Source organism: Nymphalis io, chromosome 8 (assembly GCF_905147045.1).
Source record: "Nymphalis io chromosome 8, ilAglIoxx1.1, whole genome shotgun sequence".
Taxonomy (NCBI): domain Eukaryota; kingdom Metazoa; phylum Arthropoda; class Insecta; order Lepidoptera; family Nymphalidae; genus Nymphalis; species Nymphalis io.
This window is the reverse complement of record NC_065895.1, coordinates 2,616,345-2,642,467: the sequence shown is the minus strand read 5'-3', so window position 1 is coordinate 2,642,467 and position 26,123 is coordinate 2,616,345. Positions and strand designations below refer to the sequence as shown.

Sequence of the window (26,123 nt, the reverse complement as noted above, 5' to 3'; positions counted from 1 at the left end):
GAACTATTTTTCAGTTTTCAGCATTTTCAAAAAATAAATAATAAAATGAAACACACAGATATACATGCATGGTATTTTATTACACTGTACAATAAATATTGGGCTGTATACAAAATATAGAGGAATTCCAAAAGATATTGTCAACACTCTAGCATACGTTAACATGAGTGTATATGACGTAACATACCTTTAAACATTCGTAACATACAACTAACTACAATAACTAGTTACTTAGCCTCGTGAGCTATCTCTATTCCTATCAAACAACATACCATAATTTTATTAAATAAACATTTATTATTGGATTTTCAAGCAATAAGAATTGGCACCCACGGCATTTATAACTAATACGATCGTGTTATATATTCACTACAACTTCTCTTTAATTAAAAAATACTGTTCTTAATTTAAATAACCGATTTCGAATTCATTTTTTTCTTCTTCATTTCACTTCACAGACAAAAGTATGATTTATTTAAAGAAATATATTAACTAAAAGTCTGAATCTATTTTAAGCTTTAAATTAATTTGATAAGGATTAAATTGCAGTGAATATTTATCACAATATACACAACATCAATCAGCCTATCACATTGCCTCGACTTAGTCGCTACTTTGAGACCCATTTTCCGAACTTACTATATACCTTTACCGCCCTACATGTGTTCTACTTCAAATTAAATTTAATTAAATTACATATTTATGAATATGCTTATTTATTTGTACAAAATAAATACCACATACGAGTTTGGAAATTATGTTATTAATATATTTTATAAACCTTATAGTTAAATCTTTTTAATTTTACACAATTTACAAACAACATAAATTTTAAAACCCGTATATGGCAACCCTAAGCGTTTCAAGTATATAATTTTATAAAAGTATAAAAATGTGCATTTAACTAAAAATAATAGATCCAATATTTTACAGGAAATATGATACAAGTAGGACAACTATACAATATGTTGCATAAAATTAATATTATATTTATTTTGAAATTTACTTGCACAGATAAAAAAAAATTACAATCACCATGAGTTTTGATAGACAATTCTTTCAAGGCATGTATTTTCTTTTTATATTTATAAATGTCAGTTTGAAAATTTTCAATTAATCATTTGAAATCTTAAAAAAAATTAAATCACGCAACACAGACGTAAAATAAGATACAGATTATCTGATGTAAATCATAAATTATATTTACATTTTAATTCTATATTTAAGGTACAGATAATAACTTTTTTATTTAATCATAATTAAAATTACATATTAACAATATTTAAATTAATTTCATGTATTGCTTCAAGATTCCATTGCATACGTCATACATTTTATATAATACAAAAATTAACATCACAAAGCGACGAATCGATACAAATTTCGAGTCTATTAAAAAAACATTATTATCATGCAATTCATAATGACAATTATTAAATCATATAAAATTTATATTAAAAAAAACATATGGATGAGTCTAATAAACATTTACTTTTCAATTTTGATTTCTATGTGGATATTCTGAAAGAACAAAATCGAAACTCAATATCGAACTCAATCGTGAAACATCATTCACTGACATAAAGAGACATGCAATATTGACAAAAAAAATCATAAGGTTTAAAGGACATACGCCGCAATAGCGTATCACTAAGTGGGGTTTCAACATCGATTATGCATCGTGTCAGAATTACTTCCACATAGTCTTCTTGTATCATTCAGCGTAATCGTAAACTTGCCAAGAGAAATTCACGTGTAATGTAATAGTTTAGAAAATTACAGCAGAATTATATCAATGAATACGACAAAACGAAATGTAGTCTACACCACATTACCGAATTAATTAAATAGATTTTATTTAATTATATGTTAAGTTTAATCATACTTAAGTAGCAACCCGACAGATGTTGTCCTGTCTGTGTATATACCAATTCTCATGGCGATTTGTTGAACAGTGTAAACATTTAGGCTGCAGCGCCATCTTTCGGTGAATTAAAACAAATGTACAGTAGTATCAAGTAACAGAAAACCTGTGAGTGTCCCACTGCTGGTGTAAGAGGCCTACTCTTCCACCATCACGCTGCTCCAACGCAGTTTGTTGGATATACATGAGGCAGAATTCAGTGAAATTAGACACTTGTTTCCTTCACCGACGAGGTCGAGATGAGTTTATAAATACAAACTTACTTTACGTTACTTTAATCTAGAAACCATACGTCATATACACATTACACGGACGAAAGAACGGTCGAGATAATTAAGGTATCCATTATACTCACAGTCCGATTCCCATTCTACACATTACACCCGAGAACTCTTGATGAGTATTAACCTTACGTTTTGCACGTTTTTAAATTCATCGGAATCAAATTAAACGAATTACATTTTTATACAAAAAAAAAGATATATATTCATAATTATTGTTTTAAAAAATCTATGGCTATTTGTAAATAAATTAATCCTCTCTTTGGTAGCTTATTCAATATTGTTTTTTTTTTCATACGTATCGTTATTGCATCATCTATCGTGTTAACTAAGCTTTACATTAAATTTTCGAACGTACGTAAGAACCGAAGTATTCACATTATCATTTGAAATCATACAAAGTTAGTACAAGAATCAGTTGTTTAAGAAAAAAAAAATCATGATATAATAAAAATGGTAAATAAATATATTATGTAACTATTGTTTTATAACTAAAATGCGATTTAATTAAAAAAAAAAATGATTTAAACAATGATATTCATAAACTCCCCAACATTTTTCAGTCATTATGCAATCATTTGCATTTGATATTTTACTGTGCATACCTAATTTTTAATGTTTTTACTTTTTATTTATTCTAAAAATGGCCACTTTACTATTGAAGTAATATTCATTTAGCTTGTTTTTTAATTAAAAATCGCGGATGAATATTACAAAACCTGAGCCTTTTGTACGTAAAAAATGCAAGTTTTTTTAAATCAGAATAATTTTGGGTCACCAGAGTTCTTCGTGCATTTTTTTTTACTTATTCGATAGCGTTATCGTTAACTACTATTTGTATGGAATTCTATTATTGTCACTTGACTGCGCTGACTCCATTCCATACAAATCGCAATTAAAGCTATCGAATAAGTTAAAAAAAAAACACGATCTAGATACACGGTGTCTCAACACATGTCATAATTTCAATTGTTTATTTTCTAACAATAATTATCTTTTGAAACAGAATTAAATGCAAACATATCACTTAGGAAACTAAAAAATCAAAGAAAAGTATTAATTCATAGGAAAAATTATCCATCTAATCATAAAATATATGTATTTATATATATAGCCTCAAATAAACGATTTATATAATACAAATATAAATATACAGAATAAATAAAATATCTTAAACATCTAAAAATTACCAATTATTTCATAATAAATAAACTAAAGCTTATTTGCATTTCATAAAACTAAATGAGTATAATTATTATGATCGATAATTATGCACTAAAATAATAAGAAAACATTAAACGGTTATGAACGAATCGGTTCGTTTTGTGCCCATATTAAATCGTACGAAAATGTATTTTATTTAAGTGATTATAAGGTATAAAGTTGCGTCAGAGGACGGAATACTATACGACCAAAACGTTGAGGATAGATGTATAGAAGACAAAAGTGGAAAGTTTATCTGCATTCATCGCTAAATTTTAAAACGCTTTATATATAATATATATTTAATCATTTAGAAATAGGATAGCTCAAATTGTCAGTTATTATATTGTGAAATGATGAATTATCCGACGTACACTACAAATTGTACAATTATTGTATAAAAATTGTAAAGCCGAATTATTAAATTATCAACATATTAATCCGATCATCGAAATGTTATATAATTATCGAAATGATAATACACGAAACCAGTAAAAATTTTCCAAAAAACATCTAAATTATAATTATCTAGTATGTATATTGAGCGGAAAATTTTGAGACGAATCATTTTTTTGTTTACTATATATACATATATATGTTTTTAATATACAATGTGCTAGTAAAACACTTCGTTGCTGTTTACAGCCTACAAAATTTTATAATCACAGTTTCCTATGTATAATCCACTCCTAATATGCAATCGAATAAGTCATCAGCATCGATATTGCCAGTGTACTTACGTTTGTACTTAAACCATGCGTGCATCCATTTCACTACAAATAACTATCCATGGACTTAGCTTTTACAATATGACAGTGAAATAGGGTTGACAATTACGATGAATTTTAAAACTTATTCTTGGACGCAAGTTAAAAATTTGAATGATTTCGTACAACCTTAAGAGTGATGTGATGTTTCTGGCACAGAATTTAATTTCGGTCACGTGTGCTGAGTTGAGTTCTTGTCAGAAAAAAATGATAACTATCCCACCAACCACCAACCCACATTAAAAAGGAGGGGAGGTCCTATCCCGGCAGTGATACATATACAACCTGTCACTTTTATTTTTTTACTCTGAGGTATACTTCAAAATCTCAAAGTATAATTTTATATAAGTTAATATTGAAAAATACTTCGAACAATTTAATAAGCCATCAATCATATACAATGTAATTTTAAGCAGCTATTATATCGTTTATTAAACCTGTAACATTGAGCACAATTGACGGTGAGCTAGGAAATGAGGAGCTTAAATATTATGTAAATCTTCTCTCTCTCTCTCTGCTTTAAAGAAAACATTTTTGGGAGTAAATGAATGAGATATATATATGAATCTAGTCAATGACTTTCTGAGCAATTAGTCCTGTTGTCCAAGCCAAAACAATCTCAACAATTTTTTGTATGCAGTATATTTTTGTTCAACCCTATATCAATTCATCATTCGTACATTTACTAATCGATTAACAATTCGTTTAAATCGTTCATTTGTCCCGGCATTGATAAAAACAATTAATGGCAGTTAGAGTTACTACTGTGTTATAAGAGTATATATTTAAAATCGATACCAATTCTAGTTGAAGATATTCCATTGTCATTACAAAATACTTTTGATATATTTAGATACAAAATTGCGTCAAGTCTATTCCAGTACGTCATCTAGATCTTAAAACATTGTATATAAAAACAATAACAAAGCGCTGATACATATGTACGTAAAGTTATCAAAAAACATCGTACGAGTGCAAAATCTACGTTTTTGGTCATAAATAAACAGATATACAATTTTATCATTACAATATGATACGACTATACATTGATTACCGAAAAACTAAATCGGTATACGTGCATTTACATACTAAAGAAAGTAGGCCGTCGGCGAGGCCCAATAAATAAATAAAATAAAAATCACGTTTCATTTTGTCTTTTAAAAGTGCTTATATGCAGACAACAGAATCAGGAATTACAACAGAACATTAAAACATCTAGAAGAGACGGAAAAAGGAATTCAGTGTTTTTTTTTTTTTAATTTATCACAATTCAAAATGTTCTTAGTGTCTTTCGACGTCACTGCAGCATTAGAGATTCGAGGTTGCGATTAAGGATTGTGTCTTTGACTGAATTGAACACAACCTCTATATTGTGCGTGTCTATGGCTGTCGTGAAGTGGTGGTATAGGGTTGTCTTTGGTTCCCTTCGAACGTTTGCGAACATATTGAGCAAGAACATTTGCACATCTCTCAAATTGTGTGGGTCACCTGTGAACTGGGGGTAATACCAGCGTATGTCCGTCTCCTTGCTCGCCACTTTCTTCGCGAGCAAATCGGACTTATTTAAGAAGAGTATTATAGAAATGCCTTTGAAGTTAACGTTGTTCACGATCGTGTCGAAAATGTTGAGCGCTTCTTCGAGACGATTTGTTTTCCTGTAACATTAAAATATCAAGAATCAGTCTTAGTTTGTGTTTATATTTAATTTAATAATATACAAGATTAAGTAAAACTAAATGACTCATAATAAAAAAAGGATAAAATTTTATGCAAATATATTTTACCCTGTTTTTGTCACCAGTACCAAAACTGTGTACAACATATAAACATGTGAATGCAAATAAAAGCTTGTAATTGCGCCACTACTGGACTGAGGCCTCCTCCTTTTTTTAAAGAAGTTTTGAGATTTTCCTCATGAAGCTTACTTTAACAGCTGAGCACGAGATGAGTTTTAAACACAAATTAAACACGTGAAAATTCTTGCACGGTTTAAAACCGAAATCTTCAGTTAAAATTCACTTGTGCTAAGCATTATATTATTATATTATTTCTTGGCTTAATATTTTGCTTACGATTAATCAAACATTAATACGCCGGCTGTGTTATTTTTTAATTCAAATATCACACATTTTAATTATACTTCAGGACATATACAAATTAAAATATTCATTTAAATAAATACTTATAAAAATATTTTCAATTCTAAGGTCATGTCATACTTATTTTACAAAGACTGTCTCGTTTATCAGACTTAATAGCAATCTCAATAGTGGAGTCTGGAAGTTACAAGTGTGTACACACCCGTGCCTCGGAAATAACGTAAAGGCGTTGTACCTGCGTCTGACTCTTTCCGGCCGAATCGGATTGCCGTCCATCGGATTATGGTAGTGAGGGAATAGAAAGTGCACCTGTGTTTTGTAGATGTGCCGAAATCGGTCAGAACACCGAAACATCATTTTACAAAACAAAATTACTCATAGCATAAGAAACAGTAATAAAACATAAAATAGTAGCAAAACATCTAACGCAACGACGAAAAAAAAAAACTATCATACGTCATCACCACCTATGTGAATATTACAGGAAATAATGAGTACATGCTGAACGTGCCGGCCTTGGTATAAATTCCCCGATGTCGATTTTTTCTTAAACTATGCCTGTTTATATTTTATTATTAATACACTGCACTAGACGATTAAAACGAGGAGATTACGACTATGTCGACAGAAGCTGAGTCTGCTACGTCACGTCACATATGGAGGGGAGAGAGCGGATATTCGAAACAGAAAATCGATTTTACATTAAACAATTAAATAAATTTCCAATCTTTCTCTTGTACAGTATTTTATAGATTCAGTTTGGAGTTGTTTTTTTTTCTTAAGAATAATAAGCAATACCGGTTTTTTGAGGTATTACTGATAGTCCTATTTACTCCTCCAAATAAGCACATAGATTATATTAGTCAAAGTCAAAATTTTTGATTCAATATAGATGCGTTACACTTACTTATTAACTGTCACAAATCTACCGCCGGTTCGGAAATTAACGCCTCAGACCCGAGAAGAACCGGCGAAGGAAACTCAGCGGGTTTCTTTTTTTTATATCACATATTTTACAATCATAGGCAATTTACACAATAAGAGAAGGTTGACGAATCAAAATCACTTGTAAAAATGTATTCGGAATAAAAACTTTGTAGCTTATGACGCCGATGATACCGAATCTTGCTTGCTTGCGAATGCTTTTAGAATCTCCAAGTTGGTTATAAAAATGATATTAAGTTTTTTTTATCAATAAATTGTCGGCAGCGGAGTGTAAAAGTTGGCAGTTTTACGCTTCTATCCTTTATTACTAGTCCCATTGATCACTACCTACTATAAAACAATGTCTGTCTGTCTGAACGCGATAAAATCAAATCTATCTATTCTTATACGATTTACCCTTATAGACGAAGTGATTCCTTCAGGAAGCTCATAAGTATATCATTAATTGAGATTTTGTGTAAATTAGCTGACATATGACGATAATCGTTAAAGATGGTAGAAAAAAATGTCATGCGCCCTGGAACTTATACTGGTAGACCAATATATATGTATAACGATATATACGTTTTTTGTAAACCCTTATTAAATCTATTTATCTTGAGAATATCCCACTGCTGGGCTAAGGTCTCCTCTCCCTTTTTTTGAGGAGAAGTTTCGGAGCTTATACCACCACGCTGCTCCAATGCGGGTTGGTTTAATACACATGTGGCAGAATTTCAGTGAAATTAGACACGTGCCGGTTTCGTCACGATGTTTTCCTTCACCGTCAATTAAAAACACAAATTAGGTACATGAAAATTCAGTGGTGCTTGCCCGGGTTTGAACCCACGATCATCGGTTAAGATTCACGTGTTCTTACCACTGAGCCATCTCGGCTCTCAAAATCAAACATTGCTTATTAAATGATAAAAAATTTATCTACTTAGAAAAGTCCACACCTATCACTCATTCTAAATCATATATGTATATTATGCAGTAATTTGAATATTTCCTGATTAGTCACATATAATTTGTGACACCGATTTCATAATCAAACTTGCCCACACTAATCGCTCACTCCACATACCTGACTATATTTAAAACGTAACGTAACTTAGCGGTCGAGAGCTGGCCCATGGTATCTTTGATGAAGGGATTTTTATCATCTATTTACGACGCTATAGCCGTTATAAATTTACGTACCATAAAAAATATTAATGACAACGTTAGAAAAACATTCGGACCAAATGCGATAATATTATTTACTTTGGATTATATTTAATCCATACGGTGTGCATATGTATTTATATTTAGGACGTACTTTTAACGAATATACTTTTTATGTTACGCGAGTCAGTTTTTCGATATTCTAACTATTACGATAATAAATATACTAATTTTGTGTTCTTATTAAAGTTTTACTACAAGATTAGGGATTGTATGTGGGGCTGAAGATAGTCAAAGTAAATAAAAAAAGGTAAATTTAATGTATGGATTGATGTATTAAAAATAATGTTATATCAGCTTCCAAGATGCCATATCAAAAAACTAAACTTTAGGACCTAGGAGTAGTAATCTCTCTCTCACACACAAGTTACTACGTTACAAGTATTTTATTTTTCGAACCGAACGTAGTGTTTAATTTGACAATCAATAAACAAGTGTAATCCGTACTAATAACGCCTGTCTTTTATGCTTTTGATGAAATTTGGTATGAAATAAGCTTGATCACCAAAGAAGGGTATACACTACGTTTTTATACCTAACTGCCTCCCTCCCCACCCCCTTATACACAGGCGAAAACTAGAACTTCTATATTGCTTAAATGTTTTCCATTCGCCTTAACGCTAAACTGATTGAAAACAAAGAAACAATTCCACTATATATATGAATAAATAATAGTACGTTCATCTAAAACGCTCGTATGCTTTTTATTTTAGCATAAATTAATTATTATTACATCTGAATTCTATGAATAATAAATAAGACAAGGTGTCTTATGAGATAAACAGACGTAACTTAAGACAGATGTGTAATTAGTATGACCGACACTGCAGTCCGATGGATTATAGTATTTGCACGACCGGCCTGCGGATGCGAATTAGCAATTCATAATCGTTTTGATTGTGAATACAAATATGATTCATTAAAAATATTATATAATTAATTATTTATTTTTAGGAATCGATACGACAAAATTAATATATACTTCATTCGAGTAGGCTTCCGCAAGAACTTTAGAATTGTCGTTTAAAGTTACCACCGGTTCGGAGTGGAGTTTGTACCTAGAAGAACCGTCAAAAAACTCAGTAGTCAGTCTTTTCTAACTTAATCGAAGTTACAGAGGTAACATAATGAATAGTTATAGCCTTAATTATCGGGTTCAAATACGCGCTAATACATAATCTATTACCTTTATAATAAGGAATAAATAAGAGATATCAACGTTACGACTAAGCCACATGTTTATCTATCTACCCGCAGTAACAAAACAATACCAAGCTCAAAACTTTCCTCTGAACAGGAGAGAATGCTTTAGTCCAATTCTGCGACATTACTATTTGCTCTTCACGTGTTAGTATCGCAAGCTAAAACTTTACTCTGCTGTTACTGTATTTAATTCACCAACAGCTTAATTATGTTTAAAAAATATACATGGTGTATTATTTATTTCCATACAAGGAAACTCATCGGTATTTCTCATTATCTCTTAATATGAGATTGAAAACACGAACTAATCCTTTTAGAGACCAAATAAATACTCGTTATATGCAAACGCATTGTATGGTATATATAATTATTATCCACATTTGTATCGAGGACGAGATCTGATGTCAGCATTAATATTATATTTAATTTATCATATTGGTAACATACCTATCCTCTGACAGGACCTGGTCGAACTCCGACGACGACACTAAGAACAGTATCGACGTGACTGAATCGAAGCACTGCGTCCATTTCTGCCGCTGCGTCCTCTGACCGCCGACATCGACGAATACGAATGGCACATTGTTGATATTTATGGTACACTCCGTGATGCCCTTCGTGGCTTTCCGGCAGTGAAGGATGTCTTGATGAGAGGGCACATAATCCGGCCGCGCTATACGTTCCAGCTCTCCAAAGAAATAGCTCACCGAGTCACTCTGAAAATGAAAAATATTTATTTTAACTTCTAGAATCTTCTATTGAAATACTGTAAGCTGTAAGTGTACTGACACTTTGTACCGTACACTTCCATCATTGTCAGATCATAGAGAAGTCAGTAAGTATACCAATAACATCCGGTTAGATCTTATAATCATGATAGACGGTCCGATAAATAGATAGCTTTACTACAAACAAAACAACGATGCAGATACAATACACATTAACAATTAGCCTAGGGTATCGTATAAAAAAAAATATAATGTGGCTTAAACTCAACACAACGTGAATATTAATTGGTCAACTATTGTGAACTAGATCTTAGAAAACCATACAAAATATATGTAAATGTCATACATATAATACATTGTCGATAAATAATTAAATCCATAAGTCATGACAATTTAACACTAGAACTACAAAAACAAGACGGCGGGCCATTCGTCCTGAAACGTCTGGCTCGAAACATGCAACGTTCCGGAAAATCAATACCAACTTCAATACATAGAGGATTTGAGTTGGCAAAACGTATTACTTACATTTATGCATTCAAAGTTACATTCACACATTAAGATACGTTTGTAGGTAAACGAGATTCAAGTGACATTACGTGCGAAAGAATTTTTATTTGTGACATTCAAATTGCAGGACAACATTAACCTTTTAACTTCCAAAAATATAATGGTTTCCAAGATTGATATAATAAATTTTAACAGCTTTTTTAGTGAACAATATTTTATTTTATATTAAATCACAATTGCAAACTTACAAATGAGATTTTTATAGTAAGTATTCCTCCAGGCTCATAGAAATAGGACTTGTTAATGATGTAATCTACTATTTATGCGCTGCCAAACATAGATAGATAAAAGACGTATGTCCCGTATGCCTGTAACAATGGCTAATTTTTTATTCGACTAATTGAACAGAATCTGTAATATCGTATGTGTATGAATGGGCTGTGCTTATATTTCGATAAAACATACTCCATGGTGTTTCTATCTTTATTACTAACCTTTTTGGTAGCTTCTATATTGTTCATCATCATCGTCTCCAGCCTATATATATATATATATATATTTACGATATCATTGATTGATCGGTCATATTTTTAATACCTATTTGTTTATTATCTTTCTATATTTATGTTTTTTTTGGTGCAAAACAATTGCACATATCGTGGTAGCCTTAAAGTAAGACTGCTGCACTTAATTTAAATCCTGTTAATTTTAACCTAAACATACCTACCATAAAGGTATGTATTTACATACATACTACCTTTTTTGTGTGTATTTTATTGATTGTCCTAAATAAATAAATCATAGAGAATAGGCGAAACCAACGTTATTTTTTGTAAAAAAAAATATCAAACCTAATCGTTTACCGTCTAAACGAGACTAAAGTACAAACTAACATTATATCAAACGCACAATAAACAGCATACGGTTAGAATTCTAGTACAAGACTATTAGCCTAAATGAGCAAAAATAAATTGAATGAACTCGAAACCGTTCAAACCTAACAACGCATTTCATTGAACACCATCTTATTCAGCCTTCAATTCATTCAGATCATCTCCGCGTACGACATACCTATTTATCTAATGCGTCTTTGTTGACTGAACAATATTTATACAAAGGAAAACGTTTATACATATTCGTAGATATTTATCGAAGTAAAACCCAAAAATGTTGAAAGAAAACAAACATTTACACAACAAGGTATTTCCTTGAAAACGAAAGACAAAGAAAATGTTGAAATAATTTAAGATGTTGTTAAGTACAATAAAGCAAGCGTTTAAGGCAATAAAGGATGTCATTTTGATGAGGTCACACCTACAAGATGTGGACTCAACATTCACAATGAAAACTGACGTCCCAAACACGTCCCAAACTGACCAGTTACTGATCTAGTGCGTCATGTAACTGCACTGTATATCAATGTTATGAATTTTCACACTGTACTGCAAATATATAGCACGCAAATGTTTAACGGTTAAACATTATAACGTATAAAATGTAAAGACTTTTTCGATACCTATATATACTTAAGCAAGTTGAATTTTTTGTCGAATTTTATCTCAAATTAGATTCTACTATTCAGGATTTCCTTATTTTCTGACTGACTTACAACTACATAATCTGTTTTTTTATTATATATAAAAGAAGAAGTTAATTATTTCTTTGGTGATCTCCATCACATATTGAAAAGGTAATCGTGCAGGTGACCTTTTCAACTTAAAATCTAAAATCATTACCAATTCAATCCTTGCCTTATATCAAAAATTTATTAAAGTACCTAATTTTAAAGACAATCTAATCATTTTACGATACAGCTTAATGAACGATTTTTTTAACTGCGACACGGTAAACGGGTAAACACAAAACGTTTATTTGCGACGATTGTTTCTGATAAAATACAAGTAAAACAGTCTTATCAATGGTTGAAACGCTTTCCTGTTTTCAACAGTGAACAGGTGAATGTCAGCAAAACTGATAATACCAAGTATTTTAAAACGAAACGTGCAATATATTTCTACAAATGTTTGAACACAACGCGATGACTTACTTAAGCTTAACATACAAATGTTGTTTGGTGATTATTTATAAAACGCCGCATCTTCTTCTTTCGAATGTTAAATCGATGATGACAGAAAGAGAGAAATATATAAAGAATTCAACATCGAATCCACGTTAATACTAGTTAGGTATTAACTATCAAAATACATAAATAAACTTAACAAACAAATACACAATAGACACGGTTTTTAATAACAATTGGAAAAGTGACAAAACGCATATTACGTCATGTTTAAAAACAGAACATATTTGTACATAATATATCAAATAGGTAAATAAAAAAAAACAAAGGAAAGACGGCGAGAGGATGTTTTGATGGAATAAACAAGAAGCGTATATTTAGAATACGTGAATGGATTTAAATAGCACTTACGGCGAAATAATTTATATGTAAATAGACCGCTTTTTAAAGAACGAAATAAATATTTGTATTTATTCGTAGTTCGCAAAAAAATCGCTGTAATCATAACAATACTAATTTATATCAGCGGCTTCGTTACCGTTCATATTTTTTGGAACAAACGACTCGACTCAGAAAATATCTGTTTTATACTATTTGTTGAGGCTGACTGGGAAATGGGCTATTCAATGGTTTATTCCTGATTTGCGTAAATGATCTCTACTGCCCATATACATTGGCACGTTACATAATAAACCATCACATCGTCAATGCGCCACCAACCTTTGAAACTATATAGTTATGCCCTTTGTGCCTTACAACTCACTCACCCTTACAACCGAGATACAACAACGCTAAATATTGCCCTTTGGTGGTAAAATATACGATGAGTAAGTGGTACCTATCTACACGCTAGCAGGTAGGGTTTTACCACCAAGTGATGTGAGTAATAATGAAAAACAAACAAGTACACTTTCGCATTTATTACGAGGATACTAATGTTAACTTAGTTGTTTGCATAACCAAAGGGTTAATAGCTAACCAATGTCATCACTACGAAATCAGTGCATCCTTTGTACCAGAATCTTGGATTCATCTGCTAATGGTCATAATTAGGCCCTAATAACCGATTCAATTATCATTAATCATGAAAAAAGAAAAAAAACATTAAAAAATACAAATCGCTGTTTGAAAGATAACAATCTTATCTTTTGTTGGAAATCATAGATATTATTATTACAAAATACGTTTTACGTGATTATAATTGTAATAAATGATTATTTTGAAACAAAGACGATAAGCTCGAGTCGAAACTAACATTGGCTGGTAAGGTGTAATGATTCATACATTATAATAATAAAAATATATATATACTGTAACAAAACGAATTGAATAACCTTATAATAAGTTAAACTCTTCCTTTAAATGATTTGTAAAATGAAGAGTGCTTTGTTCGGTCTAAATGACCTCTTTCCTGTCTTATAATTGGTTTAATTCAAATTCAGCATATCCAAACTAGAATGACCAGCTTAGAGATATATTTAATTCACCATAATTGATCATAATACCATAGACAATATCATCATGTATAAATTAAATGTATAATATACATTACACGCACATTATAAATCATCTGTAATCTCTTCAAAGTAAGCTAGAAAATAAATTTGAATTAATTAAAATAATGTTCTTTTCTTTTCTTAATAAATGTACCAACTGCAACCTCATTCATTCAACCTCACTGTATAAAAACACTTCAAATACACAGTTTTAATATTTTGTTTTAATCCATATCAGTAGGATTTCTTTTAAATGACGTCAAAATTTATTTCCACTCTCGCTTGAGAACACATAGATGTGACTACTATGAACCAAAGTTTCTTTAGGAATACATTTTCGTGACGATACCCTAGAGGTCCTTTACTTGCTAGTAGGGCTTTGTACAAGTCTAGGTATGTACCACACTCATCACATTCATAGTATTGTTATGTTCCGGTTTGAAGAGTGAGTGAGCCTCTGTCTACAGGTACAAGGGACCCAAAGTTGATGGCGCATTGGCGTTTTCGTCCGTCCGCGTACCGATTTTATAAAAAAAAACCTTACAATATGGCGTGCCAATATTTGCTATGATTTTGAAATTTATACCAAATAGTAACCTAACTTATGTTGGTTGTAATTTCAACGAAGTATAGACTTTAATATCAATTACGAAATTATGTTATATTTAATCCAGTTATAAATTTATAGTCAGGTAGTTGCATGTAGAAATCGACCTTCAAAACATTGCCAAGAAAGCAACTTTAAAGTAGTTAGTAGCATAAGAGTCAAAGGTACTTAGGTACTTACATATTCAGTTAATACAGAAATGATGTAGGAAAAAAAAATTAATGGCTTGGGCCGTATCTTATATCATTATGTATTTGGATCAGGCAACATAAATACGAAACAGGTTTAAATAAACGTATTACCATCGATATATAATAAACTCGTTACTTCATCATTTACGCTTATACAAAATAAAATTCCACTAATAATGAATCATTTTTAACAAACAAAATGATTGTAAAATTGCAATAGCTATGAAATCATACAGATAGATAATTGTCGTCGCATAGTCCTGCGCCGTTCATTATACTACCCAATGATAGAGTATGAACATGATCCAACACTGTCGTATTAAAAATTACGCCCGCTCGTCCAATAATCATAAAATAAAAGGCTTCTGTCATTGGTCGATTATTATTTTCACGGTCACGATTCAACAAAAACGAATTATGACTGTAAAAAGGTATATTTTACCTTTATCTGTTTGGTAGGAGTTTGTTATGAGCAACTTGCCATGGTAAAGCTTTAAGTTTTTGTTATCGTACTATAATAACATACAAAGAACATAATGAAGTTAAATTTATGCTTGAAATGTATAAATTTAAATCTCATATTAAAAAAAAAACATTAATTATATAAAGGCTTATTAGCCGCTAAAAGATTATGTAATGAATGAAGCGATGAGTTAGTATTCTTTAATCGATATAACATATTTATTTAAATATACAGTTTAAGGAACAAAGGCAAAAAATATCGCTATGCTTTTGGTGTGCTTATCGTTATAAATCTTCTATCGTTATATAGGCAAGGTCATGATCCTCGGTTAAATGTAGTGATTATTATTTTTTTTTAACTTAACAAGTAGATAATTATGGGTACGAAGGGGCCATAGACATTTGCACGATTAAAAAGATACAACTTCGTATAAAACATTCTAAACACCCTTACAACAATATCAAAGCAAACTATAGACCTCAGACACCAACACAATACACTAATAATATGCTATCATATCTGCTAATATATTAAAAAGTACAAATCATTTCATACATTAATGATTCGAGCGGCCAACGCTGGGAACCAAAATGTATAACCTTGTAATTACACTGGCTTACTTACCCTCCGAACCAAAACACACCAATATAAAGTATCCTGATTTGCGGAAGTATAACTAATAAAAAGAGTTACGTTAAAACAAAGTAAGCCAAAAATGTTTCAAGTAGTCTTATGGTTTTCGACATTGTATTTAAATATTGTTCTTCATTATTTAATTATAACAATGACACTGCGGCCATTCTAAAAGAGGACTAGCGAAGAGCGCAGGACATATTATAAAACACAAGTGTCGGCGCAAACAACGATTGCACTCTCTTTTAACTCACTCTCATAATCCGATGAGATGGTACATCCGACACGACCGAAAAGTGTTCAGAAGAACCAGACTTTACCTACTTTCTATTATATATATTAACAAATCCTTACATCACCAATGCGCCATCAACCTAACACAGGTGCCTGTAGTTACACTCACTCACCAACCGGAATACAATTATTAAGTATAACTGAGCGGGTAGTTCCTACGGACTTATCCAAAGCCTTACCACCAAATAGAAGTCATAATCTCCCCAAAGCGGAAATACTAATGCAATACTGATGACACTGACTTTTCACACTTTAAATGAAGTTTTATAATCTGCATTATCGATCTAACCGCTCAGAACAATGGATTATAACTAAATATTGCGATATCTTAACAGTTCATAAGTTCATTTTTGTAAAGTTTTGTGTTGAAGATAAACTTCGATTAACGTCACGTTAGTCTGATTCTAAGAAACGGTGCCGTCAATTATGGAGCCTGTGTTTTCGTCTTCGAACCCATACAACTGAATAAATTAGACTAAATTTCTTGGAATTCTTGGCTTAAAATGAGGGGAAAAAACATCGACCGGTCTATTTTAAAACTTGTATAACATTTTTTTTTTATTTTAATTAACAAGACTTGCAGAAATCTTAAAGACACAATATGTTCTTACACGATTTTAGTTATTTTTTTAATCAAACTTAACAGTACCCAACATTATATGGATAAATATATTTATTGTATTATTTATTTTCGTTTTATTTATATTATAAGCTGCATACTTTCATATTATTTTTTTAGTGATAATAGTCAAAAATAAAAAACTTCAACTACGAAACATCAAAGCTACATTATTACTATTAAACGTATAAATATTATTAAGAACGTTAATCATAAAGAACGAAAGTACATTGGTCAATATTAAATAATATAGTATAATGCGAATAAAATCGGAAGCCAGTGCTCATATCGATCACAATACGAGTTTTTAACTAATGCAAATTAAATTCTACAACTACTGCAATGCGTCTGGAATTATTTCATCGGTTAGGGCTTAGAACGGACTTATTTAACTTTTGTACTCAAAAACGAAAATAATTAATAATTTATTTATTTTATCTCGGCTTCATTTTGAGAAGAGATAAAAAACTTTATTTCTCCAAAACAGTTCGTTTGCTAATAAAAAGATTTACATGTTTCTCTTATAAATTATAAGATAAATAATTTTAAAAATAACAATTTTAGATTTTTTTTTAATATATATTTTATTATTTATACAAGATCATGCTATTTCGTGTTTGAAACATGTGATTTTGCTTAAGTATTGCTTATTGCTTGAGTTTTTGCTTAAATATGTTAATATTCTAACGTACCTGATTGTTTTAGACAGCTAATTATATAGTTAAATGATTTTTAATTACCAAACATTTCGAATACGCTTATAGAATGATTGAACTAACGATGAGACAGAAGACATTGCAGCGCAATAGCCGGGCGTTAGCTTGTAAATACATACACCTCTCTTATATAGTAAATACTAAATGACTGACAATACTTTATGATAAACATAAGAATTATAATTTGTTAATATTTTGGAATAAGCTCCAAACTCTCTCCTCAAAAAGGGAGGGGAGGCCTTAGCCCAGCAGTGGGAAATTCACAGGCTGTTACGAAAAAAAAATATATTTTGCTCCACTACTACTATTTTTATGACAAAAATTGTTAATAACAGTTTGCATAGTACATATGAATGTCCATTATGGCAAGCCGTTGCCAATGCGGACAACAGGACCATCTGCATTGTATAGCCTATTCCAATCGAAGGAGTAAAGATAAACAAACCCTAGATTTACGTATTACATACGATTTGCTAATGGCTCTGCTAAAATATATACTACAAACAGTTCTTGATTAATATATCTTTATCCATCCATATTCATTTTTACATTATTTTATTAACATTCTAGGCGCCGATAATTCAAAATCTTGACCAAAATTGCGTCAATTCAATAGCAAAAACAATTGGTCCTCTAGTGGTTGAAATACGCTATAGGCAACTTCAGTGCTCCATTGCACTGACGATGAGCCATCGTGCAGTTAAGCCGTTATACATTGACCAATATATCACGATCTAGTTTTATACATGACACGCTAGTTTCTGTGACATTGGTTGAACAAAAACTGTATCGTTAATGCAATAAAATAACAAGAGACACGCCACTTTTTCTATCATGCAAGATTTAAAAGCTAGACTCCATTTAAAATAAAAGGTCAACATTCGACAGCCCTATCTGCAATTCAAAGCAAATTTAAACTTTATAACTCCGTGACAGAAACACGATAAAATATATCCTTTGTTTTAAAAGTAATTTAAAATGCAAGCATTCGTTTTTTAATCACACGTTCGTATAAAAGTTCGATTTAGACGAGAATAATTGTTAACAATTGCTTTTATTTAAAAGGATGTGATTATTTTAATTATCTTACTAATCATTTAAAAACACAATAATCACATTCAAAGCAATGACTTTTCGTCTTCTTATTCATCTGTCAGGCATTGTACAGTTCAATTGTTTGTAGTACAGTACAATCAATATATTGTGTCATGTTTGCTTGTTTTCCATATTTATGCAACTACTTCTTCTATTAAAATGAAATATTCTTATTATGATTGTTTATAGTTCCATATACATATGCTACATAACATGTTTAAAAATTTTATATTTTTTAGATATATCTAATTCATTATATCAAGGTTTTCGGAGAGACGTTTCCCGGTTGAGTTTCCCTTACTAAACGATGACAAAAATATAACAAATAAAATAAAACTTATATCATAATATCTAAGATTTGTAAATGTTCAATGTATATACAGAGAAACCAAAAGTTATTTATATTATATAAATTAGTCATAATGTTACTTCAATAACACAGTATTATTACTTATCAAAATGTATAACATATTAATTTTAAATTAATCCTGTGAATAAAAAATTCGTTTATACTTAACATTTTCTGAGTTATTCCATTCACACGCTATCCGTTTTATTTATATTATAACGAAATTCAAGCAGGTAGCCGAAACAACTAACAAATTTTAACATAATATATATTTTTAACACATATTTTTTCCGATCGACTTTTACGAGCTACAGTATGATTCTGCAAGAACAAACTCGAAACACACCGCAGAAAACGGTCTTGAAATGTCAGAAAATGATAAAATTTTAAAACGCGTCAAAATTGTATAAAACCATAAGTCGGTTGTCAAAATTTCACAGGCGAGTAATGCGAGTAATAAAGTGAGTTCTTACGTTCCGTGACTCCGGTCAGAACCCTCCTTTACAGAAGCACTTCTGTTAAAATCGACTTACGCTATTTTTATACATGTATCTTTTAAATGTTGTTTATTATAATCAACATCACATATCGCTGGCTGACATTTCACGATCGTGTTCCGCGGTGAGTTTCGAGTTTATTCCTACAGAATAGCCCGACTGTGCGAGGGAGCGAGTAATGCTGGGGAAGCACAGACATTGTTTGTCTATCCTTGAAACTGATGTTAATATCTCGTATTTGAACTTCAAATGATCGGAATAATCTTTTTTTTATATTATCTTAGCTTGGAATTATTGTGAAGATTTTAATTAACGCATAAATATTAACATTACGCGCATCTATAATTATTATTCATCGATCTCTCCATATCGATTCATATGTTCCAAATATAAAGATTCTCGTCTACCATCAGAATGGTAAAGATTTTTTTAATGTTGTCTTGTTGTCCCCACAGACTTGTTATCCGTGCTTTTGCATCTTCCTATCAATTTATATAATTTGGTATTTTGTGTGCCTGCATATCTTAATTAAATTTCAGCGTCACAATAAAAATATTAGATTTGCGATTTTTTTTATCTTATCGGGATTCTGGATTTCTGGCCTGATCTGAATGGTGTTCGGCCAGCCTGTCCATCGCCATTATGGATCGCCATTCTAAGGTTATAATCCAGAAAATCCTTTGTTTGTGCGTATTCACCAATTTTCCCGTCGCGTCGTTCCTGTCGTCGTGGTTATGGTAATACGGTAATACTTCAATATAATTGATGAAATATAATAACTGCTGACTTTCTTGCCTATTCTTCTCGGCATAATCTACATTCTGAACCAGTGGCGTTGAGCTTTAAATTTAAACCGTAACCGTACCGTAACAGCCTGTGAATGTCCCACTGCTGGGCTAAAGGCCTCCTCTCCTCTTTTTGAGGAGAAGGTTTGGAGCTTATTCCACCACGCTGCTCCAATGCGGGTTGGTAGAATTCACATGTGGCAGAATTTCAGTGAAATTAGACACATGCAGGTTTCCTCACGATGTTTTCCTTCACCGTAAAGCACGAGATGAATTATAATCACAAATTAAGCACATGAAAATTCAGTGGTGCTTGCCCGGGTTTGAACCCACGATCATCGGTTAAGATTCACGCGTTCTTACCACAGGGCCAACTCGGCTTATTTTTTAAATTTAAATACCTTAAAAAATTTCGATACAAAAATACTTTGTCTATTAGAATGAATTGTAATTTCGATGATAGTTAGGTTCCTGTATTTGCTTTGTAAAAATGGCTAACGAAACAATTTATTTGTATATTTTTCTCTAATTAGTCAAAAACAGTTTGTATAGTTTATTTAAATTATTTTCTAAATGCTATATTTTTAGAAATTTAATAATAATTCAGTTTTTTTCATGGTTTCAAATATGATCTTTAACGAGCAATTATTTTAAAGTAGATAAAGAGCCCTTACTTTAATGAAAAACTTATAAAAAATGGTTTTCAAATATCAAATATCTTGCATATATCGCAATGTAATATCAAGTTTTGCATGACTCAATTTTATAATTTATTATTAAATTAATAAGCACCAAATATCCTAGCGAGGCAAAAGAACACGTAAATGAGCAATAGAAGATAGAATTACAAAAGAGATACCTACAAAAATTAATTAATTTATAATCTCCACTCTTGAGCTCAATCACCATAACTGAAATATCACCATATACATAATAGTACAAAACGTCCATAACATTAACAAAATGAATGAGGAAAATACACGTAACTATTTTTACTTCGACTTCCAAACTGGAGGATTTTTTGGCACGTACATTAAATTTATTCCACACTTGATTACGTAGTCCATTGTGTATAAAATTATGCGTCTATTTAATTGTCTGTTTTTATCGAATGTACAAAAACGTGAAATTTAAAAAAAAAAATACATTTAATGTTCCGTAACGTGTCGTTTCACGTTAAACGCGAAGGTTAAGTGTTGTAATTATTAAATTCATATTTAACACTGAATTGACAGTCATTATCAAACATTGGTATATATAATAATATATAATTATATATGCATTATATATACATACAAGAGCCGTTTGTCGTTTTCATGTGCTTGCAAAATCATCGTAAGGAAACATGCATGTATCAAATTTCACTGAAATTCTGTCACATGTGTATTACACCAACCCGCATTGGAGCAGCGTGGTGGAATAAGCTCCGAGTGTAGAGGAGGCCTTAGCCCAGCAGTGGGACATTCACAGGCTGTTACTGTACAGTATGTATGCATGTATATAAAGTAGAGAGAAATTAACTCCTACTGAAATGAATTATGATCGTCTGGTACTGGTGGTTTCATTGCTTCATTGTTTTTAAATCACTGGTTTATGACCAGTACGTACAATGTTCAAAGTTTATAAGGGGTTTTGTCCGTCTGGCTAGGGACGACATCATACTGGTGGTAGGGCTTTCTGCCCGTCTGGGTAGGTTATCAGTTACTCACCAGTTATTTTACCGCAAAACAGCAGTACTTGGTATTGTTATATTCCAGTTTGAAGGGTGATTGAGCAAGTGTAATTTCAGACACAAGGGACATAACATCTTAGTTTCCAAGGTTAGTGGTGCATTGACGATGTAAGCGATTGTTAACATTTCTTACAATGCCAATGTCTCGTTGCCAAAGGTCGTTGGTGACCACTTACCATCGGGTGGCTCATAAAAACAAAAACCTTGATTTAATATTCCGATTCTTGGATTCTATGCTATTGGCGGAGTTGTTAATCATATATTGGATGCAATCCAATTCTATTTAATATGTAATTATATATTTGGATAAAAGTTGGAAAAGAGGTATAACCCGAAATTTAAGCCCAGGACATGCTGCTAGCGCATCGTCGAAACGGTAAGTCATTAGGAACGGCGTATCCTTAGAGTGGTAGTTGATTATTTCAGATCAGATGCTTATACCATTTTCAGTTGGGCCATAAGGGCAACTAATAATTGTGACATAAACAAAACAGTTAAAGTCGCCAATATCTGTGCGCTTATAGTCCTTATACAAGCCTCCCTATAAATCGGAAACTATTTAACCTGCTTAATTATTGTTTTATGAAACCCTCCATATATTGTACACTTAAATAAGCTATCGATTGACGAGTACCCGTTTCTACATTAAGACTTGCAACAAGAACTGTATATTCGTATAGAGTTGTATTCCCAATATAAAATCGACTTCAGGTATTGCTTACAGGCATCATGTGTTTGAAACCTTGCAAGCGTAACGCATGACGCAACATCTATGACTAATCCAATGAGATAAGAAACGCAATTACAATTATTTCATTTATATATGATTACGTCATAGATAATCTGCTTTGGTAGTAAAACTAAGCTATCAACTTAGCTGTTTAATAACATATCTCTATCCACGTAATTTTTTTCTTATTCAGACTACCTTAATATTACGACAATTCTTATACTTTCGCATTTATAATATTAAATAATAATGTCCTCCAGACCGATTTCGGCCACGGCGGCCAATCTCAAGAGAGATTAGCCAACTACGCAGGAGATATTATAGTGCACAAGTGTGTGCGCAAACACAGGTGCACTTTCTATTCCCTAACTCTCATAATCCGATGGGACGGCAATCCGACACGACCGAAAAGAGTTCAGGCGCAGGACCAACGGCTTTACGTGCTTTCCGAGGCACGGGAGTGTACACACTTCCAACTTCCAGACTCCGGGCTGCTACTGAGAATTTTCTGACAGAAAAATCCAATAACTTTTCATTGGCGCGACCTGGGAATTGAACCCAGGACCTCCGGGTATGCGGCTTTATATCAAGCCACTAGACCAACGAGGCAGTCAATATTAAATATTAATTATATTAACTTACGGAATATATTTAATGACAAATATCAATTCTACGTAAGGTTGTAAGATACTTGTCAAGAAATAATAATTACCTATCACGTTATTGGCATTCTTATACCTTGTTTACATTTTGGCTACTTATATGGTAGTGTGCAGGGAAGTGGTAAATATAAGTGTATCTGTGTTTAATACCCCAAGAAATGTATTGGGGGGGATAATTACATGAATGCTAAGAGCAGTGGATACTTCCACTATCTAACATCAATAAGAGAGGTGATCAAGTTACTTTGATGGATCATTATAACCCTTCACACAAAATTTGTACATATATTATTTTCTAATCTAAGTGATATAAAATATTTCTCAGTAAAAATGGGCAAGTAGCTCAGAAGAATCTTAATAGTTAGTAACTGAATTTAAATTTCATTTATGAAAACCACAAAACAATACAAATCATTTTTATTATTACGATTTGTGCTTAAATCAAATTATGTAACTTTTAAAGCACAATATACTTAAACTTTAAATAAAATAAATGATAAAATAGCTATATTAACTGAATATGTTTACATATTATTAATTTATGCTATAATAGGAACTGTCTGGTTATTTTTTATTTAATAAGTAACAAGGTTCTTTCATCAGTACTAATAAGTGTGTAGTTTATGAATCAAATCAAATGTCAATTAGTTTGACCTCAATAATTTTGAAATATAGCGATATCTAGAAAGAATTATAAACATTGAATAACACATCTAAATTATTACACATTTGAAAGAAAGGTGAATTAAAAATAATATGTAACTTTTTTTAAATTGTTTTAAAAATTACTACTTTTTTTTTTACTTCCCTTTTAGTACTATTGTCATCATGATTTATTAATAATGATTTTTTAACACTATCAACATGAGTGACTAAGGTTTTAAGTAAATAAAACAATAAATATGCAAATTTATTGGCATATTAACTGAATCACCATATAAACCTCCAAAGAAAATGCATCGATGGCACAATGGAAGCTATTACATGACTTTTGTTTACATGATAAACATGGGTCAATACTCACCAATTGAAATTCCCTACGCCTGTCATAGGCTCTCTTTATGGCTCTGTCTAACCACAGAGAGTGTATATGCGGTGCATAATGCATGAACAGTCGGCTGTCCAGCGAAGCCGTACTGTTGAAATGCAATGCTTGTTGACCGATGTCCAAATTTCTCGGGTTTTCCCAAGGTATCGCGAGCTTGTCCCGCGCGTCCACTAACACTTGAATGCCCTTCACAATGTTCTGATATATCACATGCTGATACTCGCGCACTAGTTCCGGCTCGAACTTCACTTTGTGTATTATCCTCATCTGTTTCAGGAATGTTGATTTTCCGCTTTCACCCGCACCAAGTAGCAATAATTTAACTTGCCGCCGTAGTGTCTGTTTATCTTTCTCAAGTATTCTGTCGATCTCTTTGCTTCTGTACCTTTGCTCGATCTCCTCGGGCGATAGCTTGAGACGCAACCAGCAAGTCAGAGCCTCGGTACAACAGGTACATGACCACAGATCGTTGGCCATTTTGCATGATTATCGACACTTACACAAAAGGCAAATACTAAACAAGCATTTGTAAACACTATATAGAACGTCTATGATGTACACATTTTTAATGTTCTTCTTTATTCAATCTTGTAATGATAAAATAAACTTTATATCCGGAATAAGACGTACACACGCATTCTACCCCTCCCAAACTCATTGAGAAAAATAAAATGAGAAATTGAATTAAGTGAGAGAGACCACAGATCTAAGTAAAAGTATTGCCATAACAAACTCATTTTCATTTAAAATAACATTACAAATATTTGCTGGTACAAGTATCTGGTTTACCGAGCCTTAACAGTTGACAGTTTTTTAACATTGCACGTAAAATGCAGTGTTACCCTATGTGAGCTGAATTTTGTCATTGTCTTTCATTGTTAAACTTATTTGGTGTAGATATTTTAAGTCCGTTATTAATAGTTTTAGTTACATGTGTTGTAAAGTACAAAAAAATAATATCGCAGATGTTTCTATCGTATTTGAATATATTTCAATTATACTTAGATATAATAAAAGTAGCATTTTTTTCTTATACTTTCATAAATAAAATAAAACTGATAATAACAGTGGTATGGTACCCAAAATCGGTGTTTGTACCATTGGAAAGTTAAAATATTTGCATTTTTATAAGTAAAATTAAAAAAAAAATATTGCTTTATAAAACCGCCAATGAATCAGGAAAATTTAATGTAACGATAAGCGATGTCGGTTACTCTGTTTTTTCTTCGGATAGTCTGATTTCTGATTCTCAAAGATACTCCGAGCTCACTACATATCACGCTAATGAACTTCGATGACTTTTCAGCATCGTATGTAAGA

General features: G+C 31.6%; 1 protein-coding gene across 1 annotated transcript; it reads right to left on the bottom strand.

The window, feature by feature from the left end:
- Window positions 1-61: 61 nt before the first annotated feature.
- On the bottom strand, window positions 62-25,461 carry LOC126770207 (guanine nucleotide-binding protein subunit alpha homolog). The gene is made up of 3 exons (XM_050489468.1): window positions 24,780-25,461; window positions 10,076-10,344; window positions 62-5,830 (listed from the first exon to the last, which is right to left on the bottom strand). The coding sequence occupies exons 1-3, from the start codon at window positions 25,278-25,280 to the stop codon at window positions 5,473-5,475; spliced, it is 1,128 nt and encodes a 375-aa protein (XP_050345425.1). The 5' UTR covers window positions 25,281-25,461; the 3' UTR covers window positions 62-5,472.
- Window positions 25,462-26,123: the final 662 nt, after the last annotated feature.